A 25563-nucleotide genomic window follows, 5' to 3' on the forward strand; every position below is an offset into this window, starting at 1 on the left:
AAGGCAGCTCAGCTAAAGCAGAGCCGCCACTGCAAAGCCACCTTCACCCGCCCCATCCACGCTCATGTCGCTTTGGCTCTAGACGTTCATTTCTAGCAACACTTCTGCTTGAAATTTCTAGAAGAGTTAATTTTCACACCCACAAGGAGAGCCTGCCTCCAGATTTCAAAACTCCTGGTGTCACTCTTAGTCATCCAGGAGCACAACCTTTTAAGAACGGTATTTCCCACAGCCTGTTTCCCTCTTACCAGTAGCTTTAAGAAGGTAGATTCAGTCATCTTGTTCTTTACTAAAAGACCTTTTTAACTCACACAGCAGGAAAAAAGGGTAAGTGGGGTAAGTGATAGGCCAAGAAGTCTGTGCGGAATACTCCAGTAAAACCCTTGCCCTGAGAGCTGCCACTTCTCTCTCTGCCCGCGGCCTCCAAGCTGGCCCTGGCCCCCCTCCCCGGACGTGCCTTCTCCCCATTTTGGGCCCCTCCTCCCCAGCGTGTCCCGCCGGCCGTGTACTCACTTGGGTTTTGTTTGCCTTGGACTGTCGCCAGCTAATCCACTTTCACATCTTGGCTTGATCTCAGATTTGCTTTCTCCTTCCACCAAAATTTTTAGAAACAGAATTCAGATTTGTGCTAGGCTGCCTTGCCGCAGTGCCTCCTGCCAGCTCTCAGAGCCTGACCGGGAATTTGCCTTGAGAGGTCTGAAGACTCTTCTGGGGCAGAATCATACTTCCACCAAGGCCACTATATGTGTCACAAGTACTTGCTATCAAAGACTCTGTGACAGGCATTAATACTTGGAAAGTATCTTTCCCATTTGCCATATGCCAGCCCCAGAGATGCTGGACTGGCCTACAGAACCTCTTTGTAATTTACTTTGCTGTGGATTTGCTGGGGCTGGGGCGGGATGGTGTAGAGGCAGCTAGAGAAGAAGCCAGTAACAATTGTGTTCGCTTTTTGCCACAAAGTTCTGGAAGCTGAACTATCAGGGTTACTACAAAAGTACTATGTTTCTAATCCCATTGAACAGGCAGGAGAGTGACTTGGGTTTGAGTCTGAGGTCTGCCTTGAACTGGCTTTGTGACTCTGAGCAAGTCACTTTGTTCCCTTTAAACAGGATGGAGACAGAGGGCTAGAGGATCTCTCAGGTTCCATTCTTCCCTGAGCTTCCATGCTTCCAAATTCCAAACTTACCCCAAGTCAAATCTGGCCTCTGGCTACCCCTGCAGCTATCACACAGAGATCTACTCTACTGGCAAATCACCTTTTGCAATTTCCTTATTTCTGGAATATATACTTGCACAATGCCACCACTAGAAACCAAGAGATTTGTGCGGCGCGGTGCTCTGAGGTTTTCTGTGATCTGCCTGTGTGCAGCAAACTGTCCATCGGCTGCTGTGTATTATGAAGCTTATTTGCTTTTTCAGTTGATTGGTAACGTTAAAGGTGGGCCTCTCCAGGGAGGTTTTCAAGCTCTGGAGTGTAAGTCAAATATTAAGTAAAATAATGCTGTCATGAGAGATTTTGCCCCGTGAACCTCAGTTGTGTCTTTCACACTGTTGGGCTGTGTGTGATACTGGAAGCCAGTCATTTATTTGAGCAACTTTTCATTTAGAGGAAAACAGGTGACCTCAACTCCTTGCACTTTAAAGACTCGTTGTGAAAAGCCAGCACATTTGTCCTGTGTTGAATGTTGCTCAGGAGAGGATGGATTTGGGCTTCTGGGAGGTGACAGAGCAGCCACAGAGAGGAGGACCGGGGAATCCTCTGCTTTTTGTTGCTCCCTGCTGCCACCTCTCCCACCCACCATGGATCAAAGTAACAAAGGGACCACACTAGGAAAAAAAGCCATTTTCAAACCTAGTCCTGAACTTGGATTATTCAGAAAAAAAAATCGTAATTTGGGTTTAAAACTTTAAAGTGGAGATGGCATTTTTTCTACTTTGGAGTGACTACCAAATTCTTGAGAAAATCAGAATGCCTCTACCTGGGATTCATACAGCGACTCCAACCCACTGTACTGTTAGGCATGGGGTATGACTGAAACTCAAGATTACAGTTTGTGAAGTCCAAGTTTAGGTTTCAGATATATCCACTCCAAACCCCGGGAACGAGGAGTACAATTATATACTCTTCAAAGGTATTTATTTAAGGATTAGAAAGTGCTTTGTTCCTAGATGAGAGTAACAGAAGTGCTGAGGACACTCGCCTGGAGACGCACCACGTTTTCTTTTTCTAGCTTTTAACACAGTGCATTTAATAGGCTGGATCTCCAGCAGATGGGTCACCTGCTCAGGCTCCACGGCTAAATGTCACACGCTGTCACTATCTCATTCTGGAGATTCAACCTAGGGGGGCCCATCTTGATTTTTTTTTTTTAATGATGATCAAATAACTTTATTTTTTTATTATCTCATACATTTATTTTTAAGGTCAAGTACTGCCTTACGTATGTGCTGAGTTGCCCATTAAATTCTTTTGGATACATTTTTAGTAGATTTGTATTACAAATCTAAATATCTAAAGGTAAATTCAAAACAAAACCAACCAACCAACCAAACAAACAAACAAAACAAAAACTCTGGTTTTTCTCCGACTAGAAGTCGTACCAGTGGTCCCTCTGTGTTCTCTCAAATACCAAATCATATGTTGTAATATATTTTATAATATGTCTATTAGCTATTGTTTTGGGTTATTTATACCTTCTATATTAACACAGATATGGGAGTTAAAAAAGCATGTCTTCTTTTATAATTTTATTTAATCTAATATAACTAAAATAGTAGCAACAAAATAGAGGTCATTCACCTAAATATATCATGAAATTGTGTATATTATACACACATAAAAAATCTAGGGATATGGCTCATAATGCATTTTTCTCTTTATAACAAGTTATATCCTGCTGGTGTGTTGCATCATCTTGATGGTTAAGAATTTGTTAAGTGAAAAAAATTACATCGTGTGAACTGATAGGATTTTTATTAGTCCTAACACTGTTGAGTCTCCACATTTCCAGATGCTTGGCTTTTCTCCTTAGTGGTGAAAGCCAGTGATCTGTAGGCCCTTAAAACTCCAGGGAGCATGCTGTCTATTTTCTCTCATGCCAGTCACCTATAGTCACCCGGACGGCGACCTACCCACCGCATGTCTCCTCTGCTTCACACCCTCTTTCACTCAGGATCTTGGCTAGTCCTTCAAAATCCCAGGAAGCTGAAACCATTGCCTTCACTGTACAGACTTGGAGACTGAGGCATGAAATGATTAAATGACCCACCCAAGGTCCTGCAGCTGGTGAACAACCAAGGACTGAATCCATGCCTGGTCCCCAAACCCATCCCCTTCCTCTGTGCAGTAGACACCTTTGCAGCCCGCTCAGATCCTCTTTCCTGCTGCGGTTCCCATGCCCCAGCTCTTGTGCATATTGGCTGCTAACAGCTCACAGCTATCACAAAAGGCCAGGCCCCTTGCCCGAAGGTGGGGCAAACTCTGGGTGCAATTCACGCTCCAGGTCCAGGAGGGATCAGACTGAGCTAGACTCCAGCTGAAACCACATGCACATTTGCTTTAGCTCCTTCTGTACTGGCCCCTGTTTCTTGCCCCTTTTCCTGAAAGCACACCGTTAATAAACTACATGCATAGGAATCACGGTCTCAGAGTCTGCTTCTAGGGAATGGGACCCAGTTTGCTCTCCTTTCTCCCAAGAAGCTCTATAACCATCCTTATTCTCTGGAGGGTTTTTCTATTTATGAGCCCATTTAAATGAAGAGATTCTATTTTTTCTCCTCTGTCATCTGTCCCCCGATCAACACTAATCTTTACAAGGAAACGAATTTCTTACATTTAATTTGAGTTCTTCCAATTGCAGCATTAGCCCACTTTTTCTTACAAGAAAAACCTAGAAGCCTTTTATCTCTGATGCTATTTGCAGAAGACTAGGGATGCCATCCCTTCTCTCTCTGGTTATTTACCTTTCCTCCTTATAAGACAATAAGCCAAAGGATGGCAGGGCCTTGTTTCATTCATTGCTGTACTCTCAGCATGGAGAGCAACACCTGCTGTGGAGTAAGTGGGCCCTCAACATAGAGCGTGTATGAAGAGAGAGGGCATAGGCCAACTCAGGGGCTGGACCCTCTTGGACTACAGCGCTTGCACCTAGTGGCCTGCTTTGTGCTCCCAGAGTGCAGGTGTCAGGATTGCCAGGTTCTGATAAACCAGGTGAAGCTCTTTAGAAGTCTATTCCCAGAAAGCTTCTGCAGCCAGGCTGCCCTGCCGCTTGTTAGAGGCATCACGTTACTGCAGTGAGTGACCTTGTAGGAATCCTTTGACTTTAGAGTGTTTCTTCCCACATGGTAAAACAAAATTGACCCATTATATTGATTTGACAGCCGAGAGTTTAAAAACTTCTGAGTTAAATCCTGGAATCTCCAGGCTTCTCCAGGCATTTCCCGTCCCCCTTCAGCACATTGTCCTTATCAGCCCACCATGTACCTTAGGTCACATTTGCTTGCTTTTGAAATCCCTCCTTAAAATCACAATCAGTCCTGGGATGTTCCAGCAGTGTTCTTTCCCTTATAATTTTTGCAGGGACTAGCGCTCACAACTCAATTTCCCTGTCTCCAGCCAGTCTGGACGTGTGTAGAAATTCATAGTGTATTTTGGATGAAAAGCATCCCTACTAGGAGGTGTTTGTAATGTTCAATTCAATAAGCATTTATTGAACTTCTCCAGCATGCCTAGTCTAAATGGCAAATATTATATACATGCACAGGGACTGCCACTGTCCAAATGGTTGCTTCTGTACCATTAGCTGGTAATTATTCAGCAGATATCCATCATGTTCAACTACAAGACACTTCTTCACTGCCACCTCATAACTCAGCCTTGCTTGACTAGAATTGTATAATTCTGGATGTCTCTGAAGTGTGGTTGCAAAGCTCCATCACTTAATACATGTATAAGCAAAAGAGTCTTTACGGTGGAATGCCCAGAGTAGTATGAACATATTCTGGACAGAATAGGAAGGGGCTCAGACCCAGATCTCTATAGAACAAAGTAAGCACATCCATTTGCCTTCAGGGAAATGACACTTTTACATGGGACAGGGGCAAGGTAGAACCTAATCATGCAGACCCTTTTTTTTTTTTTTTTTTTTTTTTTTTTGCGGTACGCAGGCCTCTCACTGTTGTGGCCTCTCCCGTTGCGGAGCACAGGCTCCGGACGCGCAGGCCTAGCGGCCATGGCTCACGGGCTTAGTTGCTCCGCGGCATGTGGGATCTTCCCGGACCGGGGCACGAACCCGTGTCTCCTGCATCGGCAGGCGGACTCTCAACCACTGCGCCACCAGGGAAGCCCATGCAGACCCTTTTGAGAGATGAACAAAAGCAACTTTGGGGAAAGCTTATTCATGCCATTTACTGAGGCACCCGTGTTGGCTTTGTCAGCATTAAAGGCAGAATTAATAATAGTAGACTGGTTCCTCATCAAGGGAGGATTTACCATAAGCAATCCTAGCTTCTCTGTTATAGAGAAAAGTAGGGGAGTTCCCTTTCCTAGAAAGAAGAGTCAGACAAGGAGGGTTCCAAGTGTCAAAACCTGGGTGGGAAATGAGGAGGGGCCGGGCATTGGTCTTCTGTTCTCAACTTTGCCTTTTTAGCCAGAATTTGGATGAAGCCACAAAACATATGTTTAGCTGATAATGCTGCGAAATGCAGCTGACATACTGGACAGAATAATTTATATTCAAAACATACTGGATTATGGATGGAACTAAACAAGAGAAAATCTAATAGCTATTAAGTAGTCTGACACTCAGGTTACTAAGTCACCTGCTGAATTAAGGGCAGTCCATGAAAACAGGCAAGGAGATTTTATGAGCCAGCACTGTACACCCTACTAGACACGGTGAACCTTCTTAAGGAGGAGGGCAGGCATAGTAGCTCTAGAACAAGGAGATGAATTTGCATCGGTTAGATCACACCTAATGTACTATATACCATTCTGGACGCCCCATTTTATACAGATCATTACACACTAGAGTAAACCAGAGGAAGGCAAACAGGATATGGAAGGGTCGGAAAACACATTAATACAAGGAATAGTTGGAGAATCTGAGGACTTCTAAACAAAGAAGATTAAGAGAAAAGACAATTGTCTTCAAATATCTAAAGACTTACGGGTTACCACTGGCCAAAGGTGATACAATCTGAGGATTAAAATGAAATACCTGGCAGTAATGGACCATAACCCATTGGATAATAAAACAAGCCACGAGCCAATGCTAACTACAAATAGCTACGTCTTAGATTCTAAGGGTTAGCAAATGGGAAGAGGAGTAAAGTTGCTCTATTACAGACAAGTAAACTGATGCTCCATCCCTTTAGGTCTAATATAGAAAAAAACCTACTGGCAGTTAATGAACCAAGGACCCAGAGGGCAGAACTCTCTACTCAAGAACTTCCAAAGATCCTCAGTCAGCTTAATAATTGTGCACTCTTATTCACAGTATCCAAATTTCCGTTTCCCCTCTAATAAGGATGGAAAGTTAACCTTTACTGAATGTCTAATAGATGCCAACTAAATATATTTTACTTAACCTTCCCAAGGACTCAGTGAGATGGGTATTTGTTTTACAGGTCAGGGAATTAAGGTGCAGTAACTCAGGCAATGTGACACAGAGGGTGAGTGCCAGAGCTGGAATTTGAATCCAGGTGTGTCCAAGCTCCTTCCACCCCACCCCAGCGCACAGAGGACACACAAGGGGATTGCAGAGGGGCCTTGGGGCCCACAGCTCCTTAAGGTCGTCTGTCATGGCCCTTTAATGGTTACATTTACCATCTACCCAGCCCAGAGTGCTACAACTCTCACTCCTCTGGATTAGAAGAGGAAGACTGGGGCCTTTCCTAGAAACTCACCAATAAAATGACCCTGATCCCTGTGAGGTGACTCTGCCCCATCCTCTCCCCACAGCCACCCTGTTTGCCCTTCTGTTGAATGTGGCTCAGCCTACCTGAATCAACACACTTGCTCTTTCTCTTCTTCAGAGTCTGTTCAGCTGACCGCTTGGAAACCAATGGAGACCAGTTTCCTGGTCTTCGGGTATAGATAGGGGGAAATTTAACTTTGTTGATAACATCTATGAATTCAAAGATACCAATAAATGGTTTCTCTGATGAAGGACAGGGCAGGTCAAGGGAACACCTGGCTGTCCTGATCTCACTGCTCAGTGTCAGAAGAGTAAGAACATTCTAACTGCAGTGCAGGGTCACAGACGGGCCCTCCCTTTATCTGACTATATCTAAGCAATTTTCCAGGTTTTGTGTCAGAACACAGAATCTTTCTTCATCTCCCAACCTGCTGCCCATGTTTCCCAAGGCCTGAGAAGGTAAGTAAGGGTTAATGTTCCCAACAGGCCGGGAACATTACCTGCGGCTTTCTGCTTGCAAGTAAGGAAACTTCTAAGCTTCCTTAGCATATTTAAAAATACAATATTTGTATGTTTGGGTGCTTTCAGACCACCTGTTTTAGCTTCCTCTTCATTCCGGAGTTCTCTACGTTCCCTCCGTTCATTCATTCCCCAAGTACTTCCTGAGCATCCATGTGTGTTATGGGCTGAGGGTACAGCCATGAAACAGACAGACACAACCCCGGCCCGCATCAGGGCTTAAGAGCCCGGCTATAGAGACATACATGAAACGAAAATTACACATATAAGGATTCACACTCAACAAAGCATCCACATGTCTCTACAGTATCCAGCACAGAGCTCGGCATGTGGTGGGTGCTTTTTCACGAATATGTGACTGATGTTTCTGTGGAATGTGCAGAAGGTCTGGCCAGCTGAATTCATCCTAGCATTGGGAGCTCAAAGCTTTGACTTTAAGAGTGAGGGAAAAACATGACAGTGAATCAGGGAGACCTGGGTTCTGGTTCTTGCTTTTCCACTCGCTACTAGGATTTTCTTAGACGAGTCACTCAGTCTTTCTGGGTGTCAGTTTCCTTACTTGTGGATAATGTGTAAGTACCAGGGTTCCTCATTAACAAAGAAATGCCTGATGCCAGAGGCGTTCTATTCTAACCACACCCACCTTGCCAGAGGACAAGGAAAGGCTGGAGCCGAGGGCTTCCTAAGACAGTTGTCTCTGGCAGAGGTGACTGTTTAAGGGCCGCGGAGAAGACAAAGCAGCAGCTGGAAGGGAGGCATCCCCCAGACCATGGAATTAATAGGCTACTATGTCTGAACATGGGACACATGCACTTCACTTACCACCCACTGACTGTTTAAAAATAAACACTTTCATTCATAGGATACTCTAGGTTATAGTTCTAAACAACAGATCAGAGGAGAAAGGAAAGTACAGAAATAGTTTTCTTTGTATGTTTTACAAGTAGAAAAAAAACAATTTTCCATCCACTCTGATAGTCAAAAGTGGCTTAGAAACTTGAAGGCAGGACGTCAAATAGAATTAATTACCTTGCATGTCCTTGCACACTAGTCTAGAGCATGATTTAGCACCATGATCTTAGGAGGTTTGGGGGGCATAGTCTTTTTTTTTTTTTTCCCAGTAAGAAAAAAATTAGGAAAAATCCTAATGAATGCAGATTATCTTTTAAAAATGCCCCTAACTTAGCAAACTAAAATGAAGCGAGGACACAGCCTGTTGCCTGAGGCTGAAGGACTAAGGCCAAAATACTAGGTCTAGAAACTAGGGCCAAATGGTCCTTGTAAACCCATACCTTTATTAATAAAATCCCTAGTATTCAGAAAATGATCATCTCAAACTCTTCCGACCCTGAGGTAAGCAAATGAGAGCAGGGTCAGAGACAGAACCTTCCCCGTCCCTGCTGTACATTCAGACCGCTGAATTCCTCCGCTAGCTTGAGCAAATGCACTGAGTCTTTGCTACATTCTCCTTTCTTTGGCTCCCCATCAGAGCTCCTAACTTTTGCTTACTCGCTCCAAAATGTAAGCAAGCAAGTGACCAGGTTTTCTCCTGAGACAACTACATCCCTCCATGCCGCTTCAAATACCACTTCCTGGTCCTCTGCCTCTCAGGAACTGAGCCCAAATACTCTGGCCAGAGGAGGGCGTCATTTCCACCAGAGCCCCTTCGGATAGGAGGCCCCTTCCAACCAGCATCTCTGTGGCCATTTCTCAAATCACTGATCTTGGTCTAAATTTAGGTGTCTGGAAACTATCCCAGCCTCAGCTCCCTGAGTTCCAGCCTCCCAGAAGGCAGAGCAGCACAGGCAGCGCCGATGAGGCATCTCAGGAGAGGAAACCCAGACTCACTCTCCACCCTCGCCAGTTCTGCTAAACTCTCATGATGTGAGAGGTCTGGCTGGCCACCTCAATCTTCTGTCCCCTCAGACAAGATCTCCATGCTGTGACATACCTCCTCCAGCCCTGCTCCTTCCCCTTTGGCCGCCACAAAGAGACCACTGGCTCCTGAGGTCAGGCTCCACCATGGGAGAAATTCCTCTAGGGGTTAACTCTCCAGGGGTGGGTAAGCCAACAAGAAGTCTTGGGGGAAGGAAGGTTGGGGCACTGTCCTACCTTGTCACTGTCCACTGTGTTCTGAGAGGTCCTAGAGGCAATGGAGATGGTGTCTGGCTGGCTGCTCCCATCCCCCTGGCTGTCAACATCCTCCACTCCATCCCTGCAGGAAGAAGAGAAAAGCAACAGGGGTGGGGGTGGGGGGAGCGACTGTGGGCTTAGAGCACACAAGGGTTTCCAGCTGGGCTGGCAGAGCAGAGCCTTAGCACTTTCTAGGAGGGATGTGTCTAAAATTATCCCACGAAAAGCAGCAGCCCCATGTAATTTTCAATGATGTCACTTCTTGCACTTAGCAAATACATAATCTCTATGTTGATAACTGAACACAAAATGACTCCTCTCCATAACACCTCTGGCCCACGGTGCAGAGTGGGCAGCTATTTACTTATTTTCACTAGGAACGGGTCTATAAAAGGCAGTAGGAAGAAGTATGTCCTGCTTAGAACCTAGGCTTCTCTCCAGCTGCCTGGGTCATCTGCAACAGTCCCAGACTTCAGGGTATTCAAACAGATTTTCTGTATATGCTGTAACAGGGTGGGGGTGGTTTATAGCTGGCTTATAAAGAGAAGAGAACTGAGAAGATATTTTTTTGACCTATGTTTCTTTTGCTCAAGAAAATGGGGTGGGACATCTTCTCCAGGGGAGATTACCCTTGGGAAGGTCGGACCCTCAACTCCTGGGTCTGGAGGAGTTTATTGGTTTCATTTTGGTGGGTCTTGGTGATCTCATGCTTATTTATGATGATTTGTTATTAACACAGAAGACCAAGGCATCTTCTCAAAGATAAGAGGACAGTCACAGATTCTGCAGCAGCTTTTGAGCCAGTTGTGCTCCTGAGTGTCTGATAAGATAGTCTCCTAAGTGCACTCCTGACGTTTGGACCCCTTCCTGGGCCCCTGGACCACACTGCTGTCCCATTCACATGCTCCCTCAACTCTCCAGCTTTAGAACTGGGTCCCAATCCTACACTGAACCCAAAGCTCTGGCCAACGGGGATGAGATGCCTGGGAACTGGTGAAGGCTGAAGGGTTTGTGTCAGGAAAAACTGGAGATGTGGGCCAGGGGTTGGATAAACCAGGCCAGGAAGTGACAGCTCTTCCTATGGAGGTCTTTGTGAAAGTCACACCCCTGATACTGCTTATGGAGAAGTATAGCCTTAGGGGAAATGGGAACTCAGTGCCTGACAGTGTTACCACATGGGCAACATATCCCATATACCGAAGCTCAGAGTCTAAATAATTACAATCTGGAGTGTGAGTGTGTGTGGACACGCGTGTGCACGTGGGCATACATGGGATGCCAATGTACATACACTGGGTCTTCTAGTCATAAAAAGTGTTTTCTCCCACCCAGAACACTTCTAAGTCAATTGTTCTCTCACCACCATTTGTGGGCTTGGGAAACGCCAATTTATTTTAATAATATAAGCCACAGATTCATAGGAAGGAAAATCTGCTGTAAAAAGAAATTATGTGACATATTTCAAAACCAAAAATAAAGGAGTTTCAGATCATCTGTTGTTTCAGATATCTGGACCAGTGCTCCCCACCATTTGTAGACAGTTGAGAGCTGGCTGTACGTTCTGCTTCCCACTATTCTGGCCCATTGCAGGCCCTTCTGGTCCACACCAGAGGAGGCCAGTTCTGGGGGATGTGGGGAGCCCATCCAGGAGTGTCGGTTGTATTACCTAAGCCAATCCACTCCTCTGTAAACTCTGTCCCCATATGCAGGGAGCCAAGCTGATGAAATAACACTATGCCTGGCTGTTCTCTGCAGAGACTGTCAAGGTTTCTCCCCTCTCATCACAGGACAATGACCAAGAAAAGGTGTGAGGCGTTTCCAAGATATGTCCATCCCATGTTCTAGAGATGCTCAAACTCTCCTACTATAGGAAAAAGGGGCTTTTTTGCAGAGTAACCCGAGATAAGCTCACCTGAATATCCTTCCCACCATGGTCCTGGACCTTCAGTTCCTTATAACTGTTTCCATTCTATCTTCTTTATTGAAGTAGGGGCTTCCTACAGCAGGGTCTGTCTCTAGTGCTAAGCTAAGTCTGCCCCTTACCTGGACTCTGGACAAAGGTAACTAAAATCAAAATAACCCCTCCCTAACACAGTCATAATTGTTCCTTCAGCACCGAGAGGGGACCTTATCCTGGCCATGCTGGTCTTGGGGCTCCTGCCTCCTGGAGGAATCTCTCTCTACCTTAGCCACACCCTTCTTTTGGCTACCACCTCCCTCGGTGGCTCCCAAGCCTGTATAGCCTGGTTGGCACCAAAGGGTCAACTAAAATCTCCCGAATTTAGTCCATTCATGAATAGGAGAGGTGAGGACAGCCTGTTATCACCAACATCCATCACCTCCAGAACTCTGTTTTTGTTTTGTTATTTCTTTTCCAAAACTGATATGAAGCTTTTATATGCTTTCTCTTGAAGTGCCCTCCAAAAGAGTCATTGTAGGTGACTATAACACGGAGACTTGAGAAAGAAATACTTAAGCAGTCATACACTGGTCTTAGGAAAACTCAGATTCAGAAGGGCCCAGAGAGATGAAGATATAAAAAATAAGTCTTCTTCTGCCCCATCATATTGCTTATCTCAGATGAATGAAGATGAGGACTCTTGGGGCTTGCAGTAAGAGCTGAAGTGACAGTCCCACCATACCACGCCCACATTACAGTCCTTTGGCTGTCTAGCCAGTCCAGAGAGCCCCGACTCAAAGCCACCTCCTTCCCAAAGCTTTCTCCAGACACTTCGCTCCAACACTCATCCGAAGTCCCCTCTCCTTGATGCCTGCAGCATCTCCTGTCCCTACTGGTGGTCCTGCTTTTTCTTGTCTAACTATTCCACATGTGAGACGTGACTGTCAGGTGGTTCTTGAGGGAATGGACTCATCTTACACTTTCTTTTATCTTCCCCGGGCACCCAGCACAGTGTTTATCAGAGGACAGGTGCCCAGGGAAGCCCTGCTGAATGTAATTGACAGTAATGAGTGAGATGCTTAAAGAGAAGGTGACTCCTCTTAGGCAGAACTCAGTGGGTTGTCACAAAGAGGGGTGCCGCCTGCAGAGTGCACCGCCCCCGTGGAAGCAAGGGTTCACCCCACCCCCACTCCCGGAAGCCTGTGAGGCTGTGCTGGGGGCAGAGACGCTGGTTACCTCTTACTATTGTTCCTCTGTTTGGCTGGTGTTTTGGGGAGCTGAATTGGCTCCTTTAAAGCTCCTTTCAGGTGAATGATCCTCTCTTGAATCACCTCGCGTATGTTCTTGATCCATTCCTGCTTGGTTTCTATGTTGGAGGCCTGGAGTGCCACAGGGAGAGAGAGTGAGAATCCCCTTCCCTTCAATCCACTGAAACAGTTCTCAACCCTCCTCTTGCAGGCTTAATCCATCATCTTCCAGGATACCAAATGTTGGAGGGGTTTATTTCTCTCGTTTTATACTTGTGACTCTTCAAGCCCAGGGACATGCTTCTCCAACTACTGGAACAGGGCTATGACCCCAAGACTCAATGTAGATTTCTACGGGATGATTTTCAAAGTATTTAATAACCTGGGAGGCACTGACCAACAGTGATACCTGCCCCTACTGGGCCAAGGGTTACCACTTCAGTGACTAGATTCTGAGGAGGTCTGGGGAGTACAGGAGGGGCAGCAAGGTGGCATTTGGAGGCAGCAGCCATTTACCAACTGGTATAACTGGATATACGTCAGGAGGATCAACACCTATATGGCTACATAGGCTTGTACTGACTGAAAGCCAGTCCTGGGTTTTTAGCCCGGTAAACCTCTTAATTGAAGGCATTGCTACAACTCCATGAATACCCCATTTGTCTTCATGGAAGTTTTTTCAGGTACTTCTGCCTCATGTCAGGTAGCAGCTATGCTGGCAATTCAGAGTAATCGAGTGTGAAGCTTGGTCAGGGCTGGCCCATCTCTTCCTTGGGGATGGGCACTTCCCTGGTAAGCACATGGCTGGTGGGTGCGCCATGTGCAGGATCCCTCCTCGGTTACACTAACAGGACCACGGGCACTGACTCAGTTCCCAGGCTACGTGCACCCTGGGGAGCTGAGGTGACTCCTTAAGGCCCCTTCTCAACACTCCTCTCAATCAGCATAGTTCCCACGTTAGTATGATTCACTAGAGCTCCTAGAACATAAGTTCCCGGAGGACTGGGTTCATATCCCATAGATAGTTATCCTCCACAGCACTGAGCAGAACACCTTATATGTGGAAGGTGTTCAGGAAAAAAAATGTTGAGTGAATGTGGAGCAAATCAAGGTGCCGTTTACCAAAGGGTCATTTGTTGTCCTTGCCACTTGAAGGAGCCATGTGGACAGAATGTATTTAAGTGGGCCCTGTTGAGGCCATTCCCTGCCTTCTTCCCTCCTTGCTCCATCAGGTGCCTGGATTTAGGAGACCACTTATCTGGAGATTTCAGGCTACTTTCATGATAGAATTTGCATCTCAACACCCATGTGAAGCTGCCCTTCCCGAGAGAGAGAGAGAGAGAGAGAGAGAGAGAGAGAGAGAGAGAGAGAGAGAGAGAGAGAGAGAGAGAGAGAGAGAGAGAGGAGCCCAGTGGCCCGGTGGAGTCTCCAGGCCCCAGCTTTTAGGTGGATCCTGCCCACATCCCTCCGCATTCCCTTCAGCTATCCCCAACCCTGGTTTCGTGTCCAGCAGAGAGCAGTACTTACTTTCAGCACTGTTTTATTGTCTGAGGATGGGGTGCGCCCAGACCACAAGGCGAATTTGCAGGGATCACCCTCTACGTGCTCCGTCACACCCAGCTCTGAGGTCTGTAGACAGGAAATGCCTGTGAGAGGCGGGGAAGGGGAGGGCAGTGGGGAGACTTAGGGCTGGGTTTGGGAAGGGAAAGGCAACAGAGAGGAGAGGACCGAGGGAGGGGCTCTGTCAATCAAACTTAAACAGATCGGATGTTCTGCTCTTCTACCCAGGATGCAAGGACCTACAGGCACGTGCCTGATGAGCAGGTAGCAGGGAGGGAAGGTGAAGAGGGAGGCACCCAAAGCCAACTGGAAGAAGAACGGTGAACGCTAAGATGCAAAGGTGGGAGTTGAGGGGGCGCTTTCCAACTAGGATGCATTTTCATTTGTCCAGGATGGTTTTGGTGTGGCGCCAAGGGAGAGATGAGCGGAGTGTTCAAGATCCCTTCCGACCCAAGGGCACAATGCAAATGGGGAGTCTCGTCTGACCCCACCTGCCCCACCTACCAGTAGCTTGTTCTTGTAAACATATTTTGTGTGTCCTGAAGAGTCTTTGATCTCCTTGCTGAAAACCAAGGAGATCTCAAAGAGGAACAGGTGTCGCTCACGCCCCTTCCGGATCAGCGACTTGGGGTCCCACACTTGAAAGGCATCCTGCAGAATCAGCTCCCCCTGCACGTCCAGGTTCTCGTCGAACCCTGAAAAACACCCAGGCCTCCTCTCCAGAACCAGTATCATTGGGACCTCCTGCAAAGCTCCTGTGCAGCCTCCCCCAGCCCCACTGTCAGCTGGGGACCTCGTGCAAAGTAAACCCCATCTCTCCTTCTCCCTCCACAGCTCCCACTGTCCCGGTCTTGGAGCTCGGAGTGGGGCTGAGGACAAACACTGCCTGCCTGAGTGCCCTTGACTCTACTCCATTTGTTGTTGCCTCATTTCTTACACTCCATTCCTAGGACTCTTCCTAGGATTGCTCCTATACTGCGTGGTGCACAAGCCTTCAACAATTTATATTCGTGCCACTTTAACAGGGGTTCTGAAACTTTAGTGTGGGTAAGAATCACCTAGATTGCTTATGAAAACACAGATTCCTGCCCATTCCTCAACATCCAAGAGACTGGGATTCAGTAGGGATGGGATGAAGTCCATGAATTTGCACTCTGACGAGCTCCCAGGTGCTGCTGCTGGTCCACAGAGCACCCCTTGAGTAGCTGGATCTGGAATACAGGTCAGGGACAGGCTGGAGGTGAGGGTACTTACAGAGGTGGACATGCAGGGGTGGGCGTGGGGAGCAGGTGCAAACAGAAAAGAAGAGGTGGAGAAAGTGTGACACTAGGAATATGTTCAGATGGTCAGGGCTCAGTCTAGAGCAGGTAATCAGGCCTCCTTTGCATGAAGAAGTGGGGCTTCCTGTGATAAGGGTGGCTCAGGAAGTACTGAAACCAGACCAAGTCTTTTAGATGGCGTTGGAGCGGGGCAAGTGGTGGGGGGTGATGGAGCCCAGAAGAGAGAAAATACCCCATAGGTTTACCATGTACAATGGATTAGACTCACCTTCCTTATCGCACCTGTTTGTCAGCCCAGATTGGGATACTGAATATTAACACATCTAACAGTTTCCACCCCAGTGAGGCTGCTCTGCCCATATCTGCTCTGTTTTGCGGTGTTAGGAGCACTTACTGGAGTCTTACTCTACCAGGTTTCTGGGTCCCAAGAGCATGATTCCAGCCGATAAACGTGCTTCAGCAAAGTCCTATCAGGTTTAGCTGGCTGGACTTTTCTTACCAGCTAGGAAGGGCATGAGGATAGCTGCATACCAACGTGAATGTACTTAATGCAACTGAACTGCACACTTAAAAATGGTTAGGACAGTAAACTTTATGTTATATATATTTTAGCATATAAAAAAGAGCAGGGCACAAGGCTAAAGATGGTGGGTGTGTGTATGTGCAGCATTTCTACTTATTCTGATGACAAATGCAATGCAAATGTTATGCAGAGGAAGAGGGCTGCTGTGGGTCAGGGGCTCTAGCACATTTATAGTAAGGAGGACAGCCTGTCCTACTCTACCTCTCAGGCAGCAAGTTGTCCACATATTTGACTCAGCACGGGCCTGGAGGCAGGTGTTAGCTGAGCTAGCCCCTGTGGATCTCCTCTCACGCCTCCCCAGGACCTATGTAACAATCTGCCGTTTCTCCTCTCTTCTAGCTTGGCTCCTTGCCTGACTTCATGCCACTTCACCCCATGACACAAGCTTCATGGTCTTAGGAAAGGACGCGGCTCCCCTGAGGAGGCTGAGAGGACAGCTACCTTCCAGCATGCTGACGTGCATGGCGTCATTGGCTTTCTTTGGGACACTGAGCATCACCTCCAGGCCGTCCTTGAGTTCCCCTTTCCCTTCTTCACAGCAAGTTAAAAGTTCCTGCGAAAAAAGTCCAGATACATTGAGAACTGCTTCCCCCAGCTTCCCCACCCTCCCACTACCTAACCCCTCAAGGCAATTGTATACCAGCTTCATTCTCTGAAATGGTCCCCTCTGAGGTATAAGGAAAGTGGGGTGGGGTGGAAAGGTTATCTCCAAAGAATTCAACCACCATGCTTTTCCCAGACTGAGCTTCCTCAGCTCAGTCTAATCCAAACTAACTCAATTCAACCCAACTCCCAAATGGCTGGCAATAGAAGTCAGCAACTAGGCATTCTCTGTCACTCGACTGACCTCCTGGAGGTCAGGGAATACCCCTGGCAAAACACATGAACAGAGGTGCAGTACTGTGTGATCATAAAGAGGAGACAAATGGTGTGCAAAGGACACACAGCACTCATACATCACTGCATGCCTACTGCCAGCACCACTTTTATTTACACAACTCTACTGCCTGAATGACTTCCACCATACTGGGAGCAACTTGGAGTTACGGACATTATAGGCATAGTTTTTCAGAGTTATAAAAGATTTTTAGATCATATGGATCAGGAGTTCCTAACCTGGGGCCAATAGATGGGATTCTGGATTAGACCTTGCACTGTCAGATGAGGACACTGTGATTAATAGGGACAGGGATTTTCCCCAGGTTATAGAATTCACTAGAGGCCATGCAGGAGCCTGAATCCAGGTCTCTTGAATCCAAATCCAAGTACTCCATCCACCATGCCAACCTGTCTTCCACCTGTCCTCCTGGAGCGTGTCCTCTCTTTTACATCCTCATTGGAGACTAGGTCATTACTATATCCATAAAAGATATACAGTATCTGGTTGATGGAGAAAAGATAATTTCCAACTATTTTAGTAACCATAAAGACCACTCGGAATGACTTCACCCAAACCAGAGGAATGCTGGCTTTCATTTTTCCTACAGGGTTATCGTATTTTGCTCACTTTGACACTAGGAAGGAAAAAGTTAAAAGATCTACAATCCATACTCTCTCCTTCTGTGGAGGAGAGAGGGAATGGTGTAAGGGAAGGCAGGGAATGGGTGGATGGGTGGGGATGCATTTCCAGGAAAGAAAGAAGTTGACAAGATCAAAACTTATAAACACATTAATGACAGACCTCTTGACAAACCAGTAGTACTTGCTAGCAGAAGAGTACTTATTTATGGAGTGCTGTTAGTAGGATATATCTGGTCTGTCTAGGACTTCTCATGGTAAACAAACGTAGAATCCATGGGCAATATCACATAAGCTTCACAACTGTCTACGTAAAAAGTGATTACATTTCATGACCAAAATGGCTCTCTTCAGGGTAACTGATAGAATGCAGCATACATCATTTAGAAACCTTGCATGTTAATCAGGGCCACAGCACATCCTGATGCTGTAAGATAGGACTTGGAGCTATTGGTAATCTTCTCTCTGTGTTTTACCTCTGTTTTGGGATTATCTGTATCTTTGAAATTATTAGTAAAGCTTTATACTTGGTAAGATTATCTGATTAATGAGCATCTGATATGAGAATCCAAGCCTTTGTGTCACCTTGGATACATTTCCATATGAAGAAGAGAGCTCTGAGTGTCCAAAGAAGAGATGAACTGCCCAGAGTACATGTTTGGGAGGTAGACATGATCAGTTGTCAGCTCTGTCCTTGGGACAGTCAGTATAATAGCATCACCATTTAGAAAGCTGTATTTACTTCTGCCAACCTGAAGTTCTCTGATTCTCCCCATCCTTTCCTAATTTTAATCCTCCCAACCTGTTCTCATACATCATCAAAGGAACTTCTAGGCAGAAACATAAGAGAGAAATAAGAAATATGCTTCAGGGACTTCCCTGGTGGCACAGTGGTTAAGAATCCACCTGCCAATGCAGGGGACACAGGTTCGAGCCCTGGTCCAGGAAGATCCCACATGCCGTGGAGCAACTAAGCCCATGTGCCACACCTACTAAAGCCCGCGTGCCTAGAGCCTGTACTCCATAACAAGAGAAGCCACCGCCAATGGCAAGCCTGTGCACTGCAACGAAAAGTAGCCCTCTCTCGCCACAACTAAAGAAAGCCTGCGTGCAGCAACAAAGACCCAACGCAGCCAAAAAAGAGGAAATATGCTGCAGTTTGCAACAGAAAACACCAACTAGTTTAACCTCCCCCCAAAATTTGGCAAGCCCACTGATCAACTAGCAAAACCAATGAGTTCTCCTCAGATCCCTGCTATGGTTTACGATAAGGAGAAGGCCTCACATTTAATTTAGACTCCAAAAGGGCAGCTGTAGCAGATTTACATGCAGACTATTGAACACTCTTTCACTTCCATGCAACACCTAAAGGGAGGAACCCCAGAGGATACTGATAATTAAATATCAATTTACTCAGAATAAAACTAACTTTAATAAGAAAATAAATCCCATATTATTTATTTATAGTAAAAGAGAACTATTTTTTTTTTTTTTTACTCAGCAAGCACTCTGCTACCAGCACATTTAAAAGAGGCCAAATTTATCTTAACTCTTTTTTGTCTCAAATAATTTTTCAGTGTCTCTACAACAAATTCCCCCCTATTTCACTGTCTTCCTTCTCAGTTACCTGCATGGTCCTCTCTTCCTAAAACATCCAGTTACAGAATGAAGGCCCAGAGCCCACCCCTCCATCTGCCTAAAGCAAAACACAGGGCAGCCCATCCATCCTCTACTTCTCTCCCTTGTCCATGTCACAGGATTCATCCTAGGAACTTCGACCTTATGGGATTAACAGGGAGAGGTGAAAAACTATATTTCTTTCTGAATTGCATCTTAATTGATTTAAGATCCTGGCAGTATGGGTGGGCAAGCCAGTTTTGTTTTGTTTTTTCAATGCACAACCCCACCAATTTCCGAAAAGGCTTTAGGATACTTAAATTTGAAAACCACAAAAATAAATTTTAAAAAAATCTTCTGGCAGAAGAAAAATCATTTAGAAGGGTCATGCATCAAGTGGGCTAGAGAAGGAGAGGATAATTATACACAGAAATCTGGCTAAGGAGAAATTCCTGTAAGTAACTACAAAAGTGGATGCTAACTATCTGACAGTCAAAGGCAAAGAAGGACCTCAAGCTCTTGTGATTAAAGGTAGGAAGCACACCAATTTTTTCAGAAGAGAAGCCTCTCACCACCACTCCGAGATCTTAGGAGAATTTCGGTGAGTCTTTATATAAGAAACTTAAAAACCAGACAGGATGGCATCTTCAAAATGCCAGCAGCGGTTCTGCCCAAACAGCCGTGATGTTCTTCACATAGTTATTTCTGACACCAGTCTCAATAAAGGCCAAGGGCGTGATGCCCTGTGGTGATTCTCTAAGTCATTTCTGCAGGGTTGGGAGACTGGAGGGCCTGGAAGTGAAGCCCATTGTCTCTTCCTGGAGTCGAAGAAGGAGATGGTTTGAAGGAGGAGGCTGAAGGGGAAGAAGGACGGTGCAGGGCCCTCCCCTGATCCAGAGGGGAGAAGAGAGGTCAGGGCATGACTCACTGCTGCCCCCACTCCTCTTATCACAGAGCTACAAGTGCTAAGGCAGGAAGACCCCACAGACTGGAAAGCTGGCCACACTCCAACGTGACTAGAATCTAGATTTGAAACTAGACTGGTTTTCAGATTTAGTGAAGCAGATAGAACATGTGAGGTTCAGCAAGCATCTCATAGAGCTGAACTTCATCAGATTTTCTCTGGAACTATACTACTTATGACATGCCTCTCCCTATTCTATCCTTTGCATTTGAGGAGCAACAAGCAAAATATTCAAACTTAGGGAAAACTCCACGCTTGCACATTAAGAATTAATATAGATACAGGTTATATAACTGCCTATGATATTGATTTCCCAGGGTTTCTGTGGGGAAATGTCATGTTTTCAGACTGTCAGTGTGTCCTTCTCTGAGAAGAATCAGCCCAAATCACTCAGTATTTTACATAATTTGATTATTTGACTTTTAAAGAAAAAGATTTTGGAAAACACCCAAATCTCTTGGTTGGCTCCAGAAGAACCCCTAACATATGGGATCCTACAGATACACAGTGTCACTGTGTTTTAATATGTACTTTAAAACTATTTCCTCTCTGAAACCTCCTAGTCTTGACAAACAAGGAGATTAAGGCAATGGTAGGTGCTGCCCTGGGCCTCCACCGCCCACGTAGACTGGCACTGTCCCTAACACCTTGACCCTGGATCCCATCGGAAGCAGGGGCCACCAGGAGGAATCTGCCCAAAAGGGAAGGACAGGAGAGACGCTATGTACCAGCCAGTGCCTGGGGTGGCGGTCACTGAAAGCTGTGCAGTGGTGGATGCATGTGAAAATAGTCCCAATCCATTCCTGCTCCCATCTCTCCTCTCCCCGACCCCAGTAAGCATCTGGAATTTCATGGGATAGAACATGCAGTCTAGAACCAGCAGTGCCAGCGTGGGCTCATCTCTGAAGTTCTGCTCCAGGCAGAGGAAAGGTCTTCAGGTGGAAGCTTTCCCATCCTTGGGCAAAGCTGGGACTCCCTGGGCCTGGTCCACAGTGTGGTCAGGGTGGCAGAGAGGGGAAGGGAGATACCTTCAGGAGCAGCTGGTACTTAGTGATCCTCTGGACGGGCTTAATTAGGTAGGAAGAGATGGAGTTGGCCAGACCGTGCCGCTGCTGTATCTCCTACAGGGATTAAAAACGGGCACCGTTAGACACAGAGGGCCATGTGCATGTATGTCTTCTGGGAGGAGGTGGGCTGGGTTAAGGAGAGAGGAGAAAAGGGAAAAGGGTACACAACTATGAGAAACTGCTCTTTGATGGGAAAAGGAGGAGGAATGGCATTCTATAAAGGGAAAATGTATAAACTAAAACACACAGGAAATAATCATTGTATCTTTAGACGATAATGAGGACCATACCTGAGCAGTACAGAGGATCACACCTTGATTCTAGAAAAGTGAAAATACACTTAGATAAGAAGATGGATGTATGTCATTGATGGGGTGGAGCTAGAAGAATGAATAGGCTGTGATGGGGAGCTTCTCAGGGGTAAAGTATTGTAGATCATAAATAGAAGCAAAATATGGTGAAAGCAATGTTTCAGAAAGATTAATATAAGCCTAATAGCAACATAGAGGGTGGAAGCTGGGAAACAGAGACAGAGAGACCAGTTCAGAGATTACTGCAAAAGTCCGAGTGTATAAACACGGAGTTACCATATGATCCAGCAATTCCACTTCTAGGTATATACCTGAGAGAAATCAAAACATATGTCCACACAAAGACTTGTATAAAATGTTCATAGCAGTATTATTAAGAGCAATGAAAAGGTGGACACAACCCAAATCTCCATCAACTGATGAATGAAAAAACAAAATGTAGTATAGTCATACAATGGAATATTATTTGGCCATGAAAAAGAATGAAGTACTGAGATGCTACAACATAGATGAATCTTAACTTTACGCTAAGTGAAAGAAGTCAGTCACAAAAGAACACATATTAATATCATTCCATTTTTAATGAAATGTCCAGAAGAGGAAAATCTATAGAGATAGGAAATAGATCATTGGTTGCTTAGAGCTAGGGGAGTAGGAAGGATAAGGTGGAGGGGTGATAGCTAAAGGGCATGGGGTTGCTTTATGAGATGATTAGTGAGAACAAAGTGTTGGGAGGATTACAAGAAACATTTTAAAGCTCGACAAGATAGGACTTGCTACGCGGCTATGAAGGAGGGTGAAAAAGAGGGAATAATCATTTTAAAAATCCATTTTCCACCAACTATCCCAGAAAGTAGCAATTTTCTCACTCATTTGCCTCTTCCTTAGAGGTGTATAGTTATAGCGGGACTTATTCAAGGAAAATGGGCAAACAGCTGACAGCTTGACCCTATTTGGACAAATGAACATCGTGAGTTTACTTGGGGGCTTTGGCAGGAAAGGACAGGCAATAACGCACCTCTGACAGGCTTCCCTCTCTGACAAGGTGCCGGTTCGGGGAAGGCTTCATGTGGACAGTGAGGAAGGGGCGGCCTCCAGAGGCTGGGTCAGCCCAACCAAGCTTAGTAATCGACATGGCACCAGACACCACAGCCTCACGGTTCCCAGGTTTGGAGTAGAAAATTACGGATCATGTCAATGTGTGGGTTTTTCTTGGACTTGAATTTTCTGTGCTCTCTTTACAATAATGGATAATAAGACAGTCTTTATTTGGGGTTTATCTCTTATAGAAGGAGGGCCTAAAGTAGATGGTTTCTAGGTGTAGAATTTAGGGAAACCCTTCTGATGGAAGGGGGAAAGCTACAAAGATGATGCTTTCTGGAATGCTTTGGGAACAGTCAGGAGAGTTTACTGTTCTCCCTCCCCACCTCTGGGCCAAGCTCCAGGAACTGCTACTGGGCTGGTTTTCTGGCTTCCACTGGCCTCCCCAAATAATGTAGAGGCTCATCAGGCATGACGTTGGAAAATGGGGGGTGGGGTGTGAAATTTGGAGTATATCTGACTGCAAGTCAACGTCTAGAAACAGGGATATGAGGAATGTAGGACTAGAGGAGAACACAGTTTAGCACCAGACCTTGTAACATGTACAAAATGAGCCAGGCAACCCATCAGTCAACCTCAAGGGACTCACAGGTGGGGGGGAGGTGTGTGTAATAGAAAGGTCCACTGTTAACCTGCCAAAAGGCAGATTGTTACAAACGCCGTAGAGAGACACAGAGGATTCTGCACACATAGAGAGAGGCAAGGATTCATGCAGGAAGCAACACGTGACCCTTAAAGGGTAGGAAGACTTCTAAGAGTGTCTGTGTGGGCCTGTGTGCCCGCCCGCACCTGTGTGTGCAGCGGGCTCACAATCCACTCTAGGCAGGGAGAGCAGTGTGTGAGCAAAGATAAGGAAGGAGAAGAGTCTGAGGTGTGCTCAGAGCACAGGACGCGTATGTTCAGAAAAATGTGAAGTGGAAAACAGGACACAGTGCGTTTAACACTTCAAAAAGACCCTTCTGGTTACTGTTGATAAATAACCAGAAATGTCTTAAGAGAAATACATTATTAAGCAGACATAATAGCGCTATAGGGCATCCCAGATGATAGTCAATAAATTCTGATACCAAGTTAGAGAAAGACTTTTCTTGGGTTTTCTGTTTAAACAAATATAACCTCAGAAATTCCACTTTGGGACCATTTCCATAGTAATACTCTGTTTTTAAAAACCACGTATGTTTTTTCTTGTCTGGCTTTTACCCATTCAAGCGTCATTTCTTCACTGAGCAACAAGACACTTGTAGAATCATTTCTGTTATAGCAGGGTCAGGCTAGAAAGATGCTCAGAGAAAGTTTATTTTGTAAACTTGAGTATGGGAAGCATGTTTGAATGTCTGACTTCCCATGGGGCCTGGCACACTATCTTGCATACAGCAGACATTCAAAGATTTATAGATGAAATGAGGTAGGCAGAAAGTTAGATTGACAGATACTAAAATGATATCCAGAATGGCCATCACTGCTGCCACCTATCTCTCACTGAACTTCACTTTTTTTTCTCATTTTTTTCCTCCCCCTGTTCTTCCCGTGCAGCCTGCAGTGACCCGTTTGATTCTGTCACTCTCTGGGGACCAGCAGTATATATACCATCATTCACCAACAGGATTGCATCCTCACCCAAAACCAGAGGACCAGACAAGGTACATCGGCTCTGAGTCTTCTCTTGGCTTCCATCACAGCATAAGTGCTCAACCCTGGCTGCACGTTACTCTCACCTGGAAATGTTTAAAACTCTCAATGCCCAGGCCAAAGCCAGGCTGATCATATCCAAATCAGGGCTGGGACCAGAATCACTATTTTTCAAAGCTCCCCAGGTAATTCCAATGGGCAGTCAAGGTTGAAACAATTGCATTAGAGTAGTCAGTGACTCCCAAACTTGATCAGGTATCAGAGTCACTTGGAGGACTCCTTAAAACTCAGATTGTTGGGCTCCAGCCTTGGGGATTCTGATTCAATAGATCTAGAGTGGGGTCCAAAACACATATTTCTAACAAGTTCTCAGGTGATGCTGATGTGGCTGGGCTGAGAGCACATTTTGAGGAACCCCTACGTTTGAGGAGCTATATATTCAGTAGAAGTGGAATATCCTAGTACACCTCCTCTGCTTGTGAGATTTATGGCTAGCTGGATTCGGTGTGGAGGCACGGAGGCAAATGTGTCTTATCCGAAACCACAGCACTTGAGATGGGATGGAGTAAAACAAAAGATAAACACTGCTTTTGTTTTTCTCCATGTTTTATCCATGAGAGAAAGGTTTGGAGGGGCCAGTAAAGAAAAATGAGGAACAAAGGATAGCTAAAAACCCATGATCTCAAAGTAGAGAAGCAATTTCCACTTGCTCATCAGTGGTTCAAGGATGGAAATTCACAGCTTACATCAAAGAAGGTGCCTGCATGCTCCAGGATCAGCTGGTTGGAATCAGGCTTGTTTTTACAGTAGGTGACGTACATCTGAAATTTGTCTGCCTAAAAAAACAAAAACAATAATAGGTCAGCATCCATTAGTTGCTCCCTTCTGTTGACTGCCAGCAAGGGCTGCACAGTTAAACCCTCAGATATTGCATGATACAGGATTATCTGTGGCAAATGTCCTGGGCTCATCGGGCCTGTGCTCCCCTAACAAACTTTGGGATGCTTTTTTCCTATCAGCAGGGGGAGAAAGCTCACTGAAAGTGAGCTCATTTTAATACTAGTCAGTGCTAGATAGAATTTTTAAAAAATCAATTCACATATCCTCATGTACCCTGAAGCTGGACAGAATTTATTGAGAGATTATCCCCCTTTTTGGATTACCTACAATTGTGCTTCCCATCTTGAAAAATGACAGCATTTGCTCTGAAAACA

The 25563-nt window shown here is 45.7% G+C and overlaps 1 protein-coding gene across 25 annotated transcripts in view; it reads right to left on the minus strand.

The window, feature by feature from the left end:
- Positions 1–25563, minus strand: part of KALRN (kalirin RhoGEF kinase) — a 654958-nt gene that overhangs the window by 205533 nt on the left and 423862 nt on the right. For all 25 annotated transcript variants that reach the window (XM_067034412.1, XM_067034411.1, XM_067034409.1 and 22 more), the window contains 7 exons: positions 25096–25185; positions 21270–21362; positions 16584–16695; positions 14784–14974; positions 14247–14348; positions 12709–12851; positions 9552–9654 (listed from right to left, as the gene is read on the minus strand). In XM_067034412.1, the coding sequence (XP_066890513.1) occupies positions 9552–9654; positions 12709–12851; positions 14247–14348; positions 14784–14974; positions 16584–16695; positions 21270–21362; positions 25096–25185 (834 nt within the window). The remainder of the gene's footprint in view (positions 1–9551; positions 9655–12708; positions 12852–14246; positions 14349–14783; positions 14975–16583; positions 16696–21269; positions 21363–25095; positions 25186–25563) is intronic.

This window comes from Kogia breviceps, chromosome 5 (genome assembly GCF_026419965.1).
Source record: "Kogia breviceps isolate mKogBre1 chromosome 5, mKogBre1 haplotype 1, whole genome shotgun sequence".
In the NCBI taxonomy this organism is placed as follows: domain Eukaryota; kingdom Metazoa; phylum Chordata; class Mammalia; order Artiodactyla; family Physeteridae; genus Kogia; species Kogia breviceps.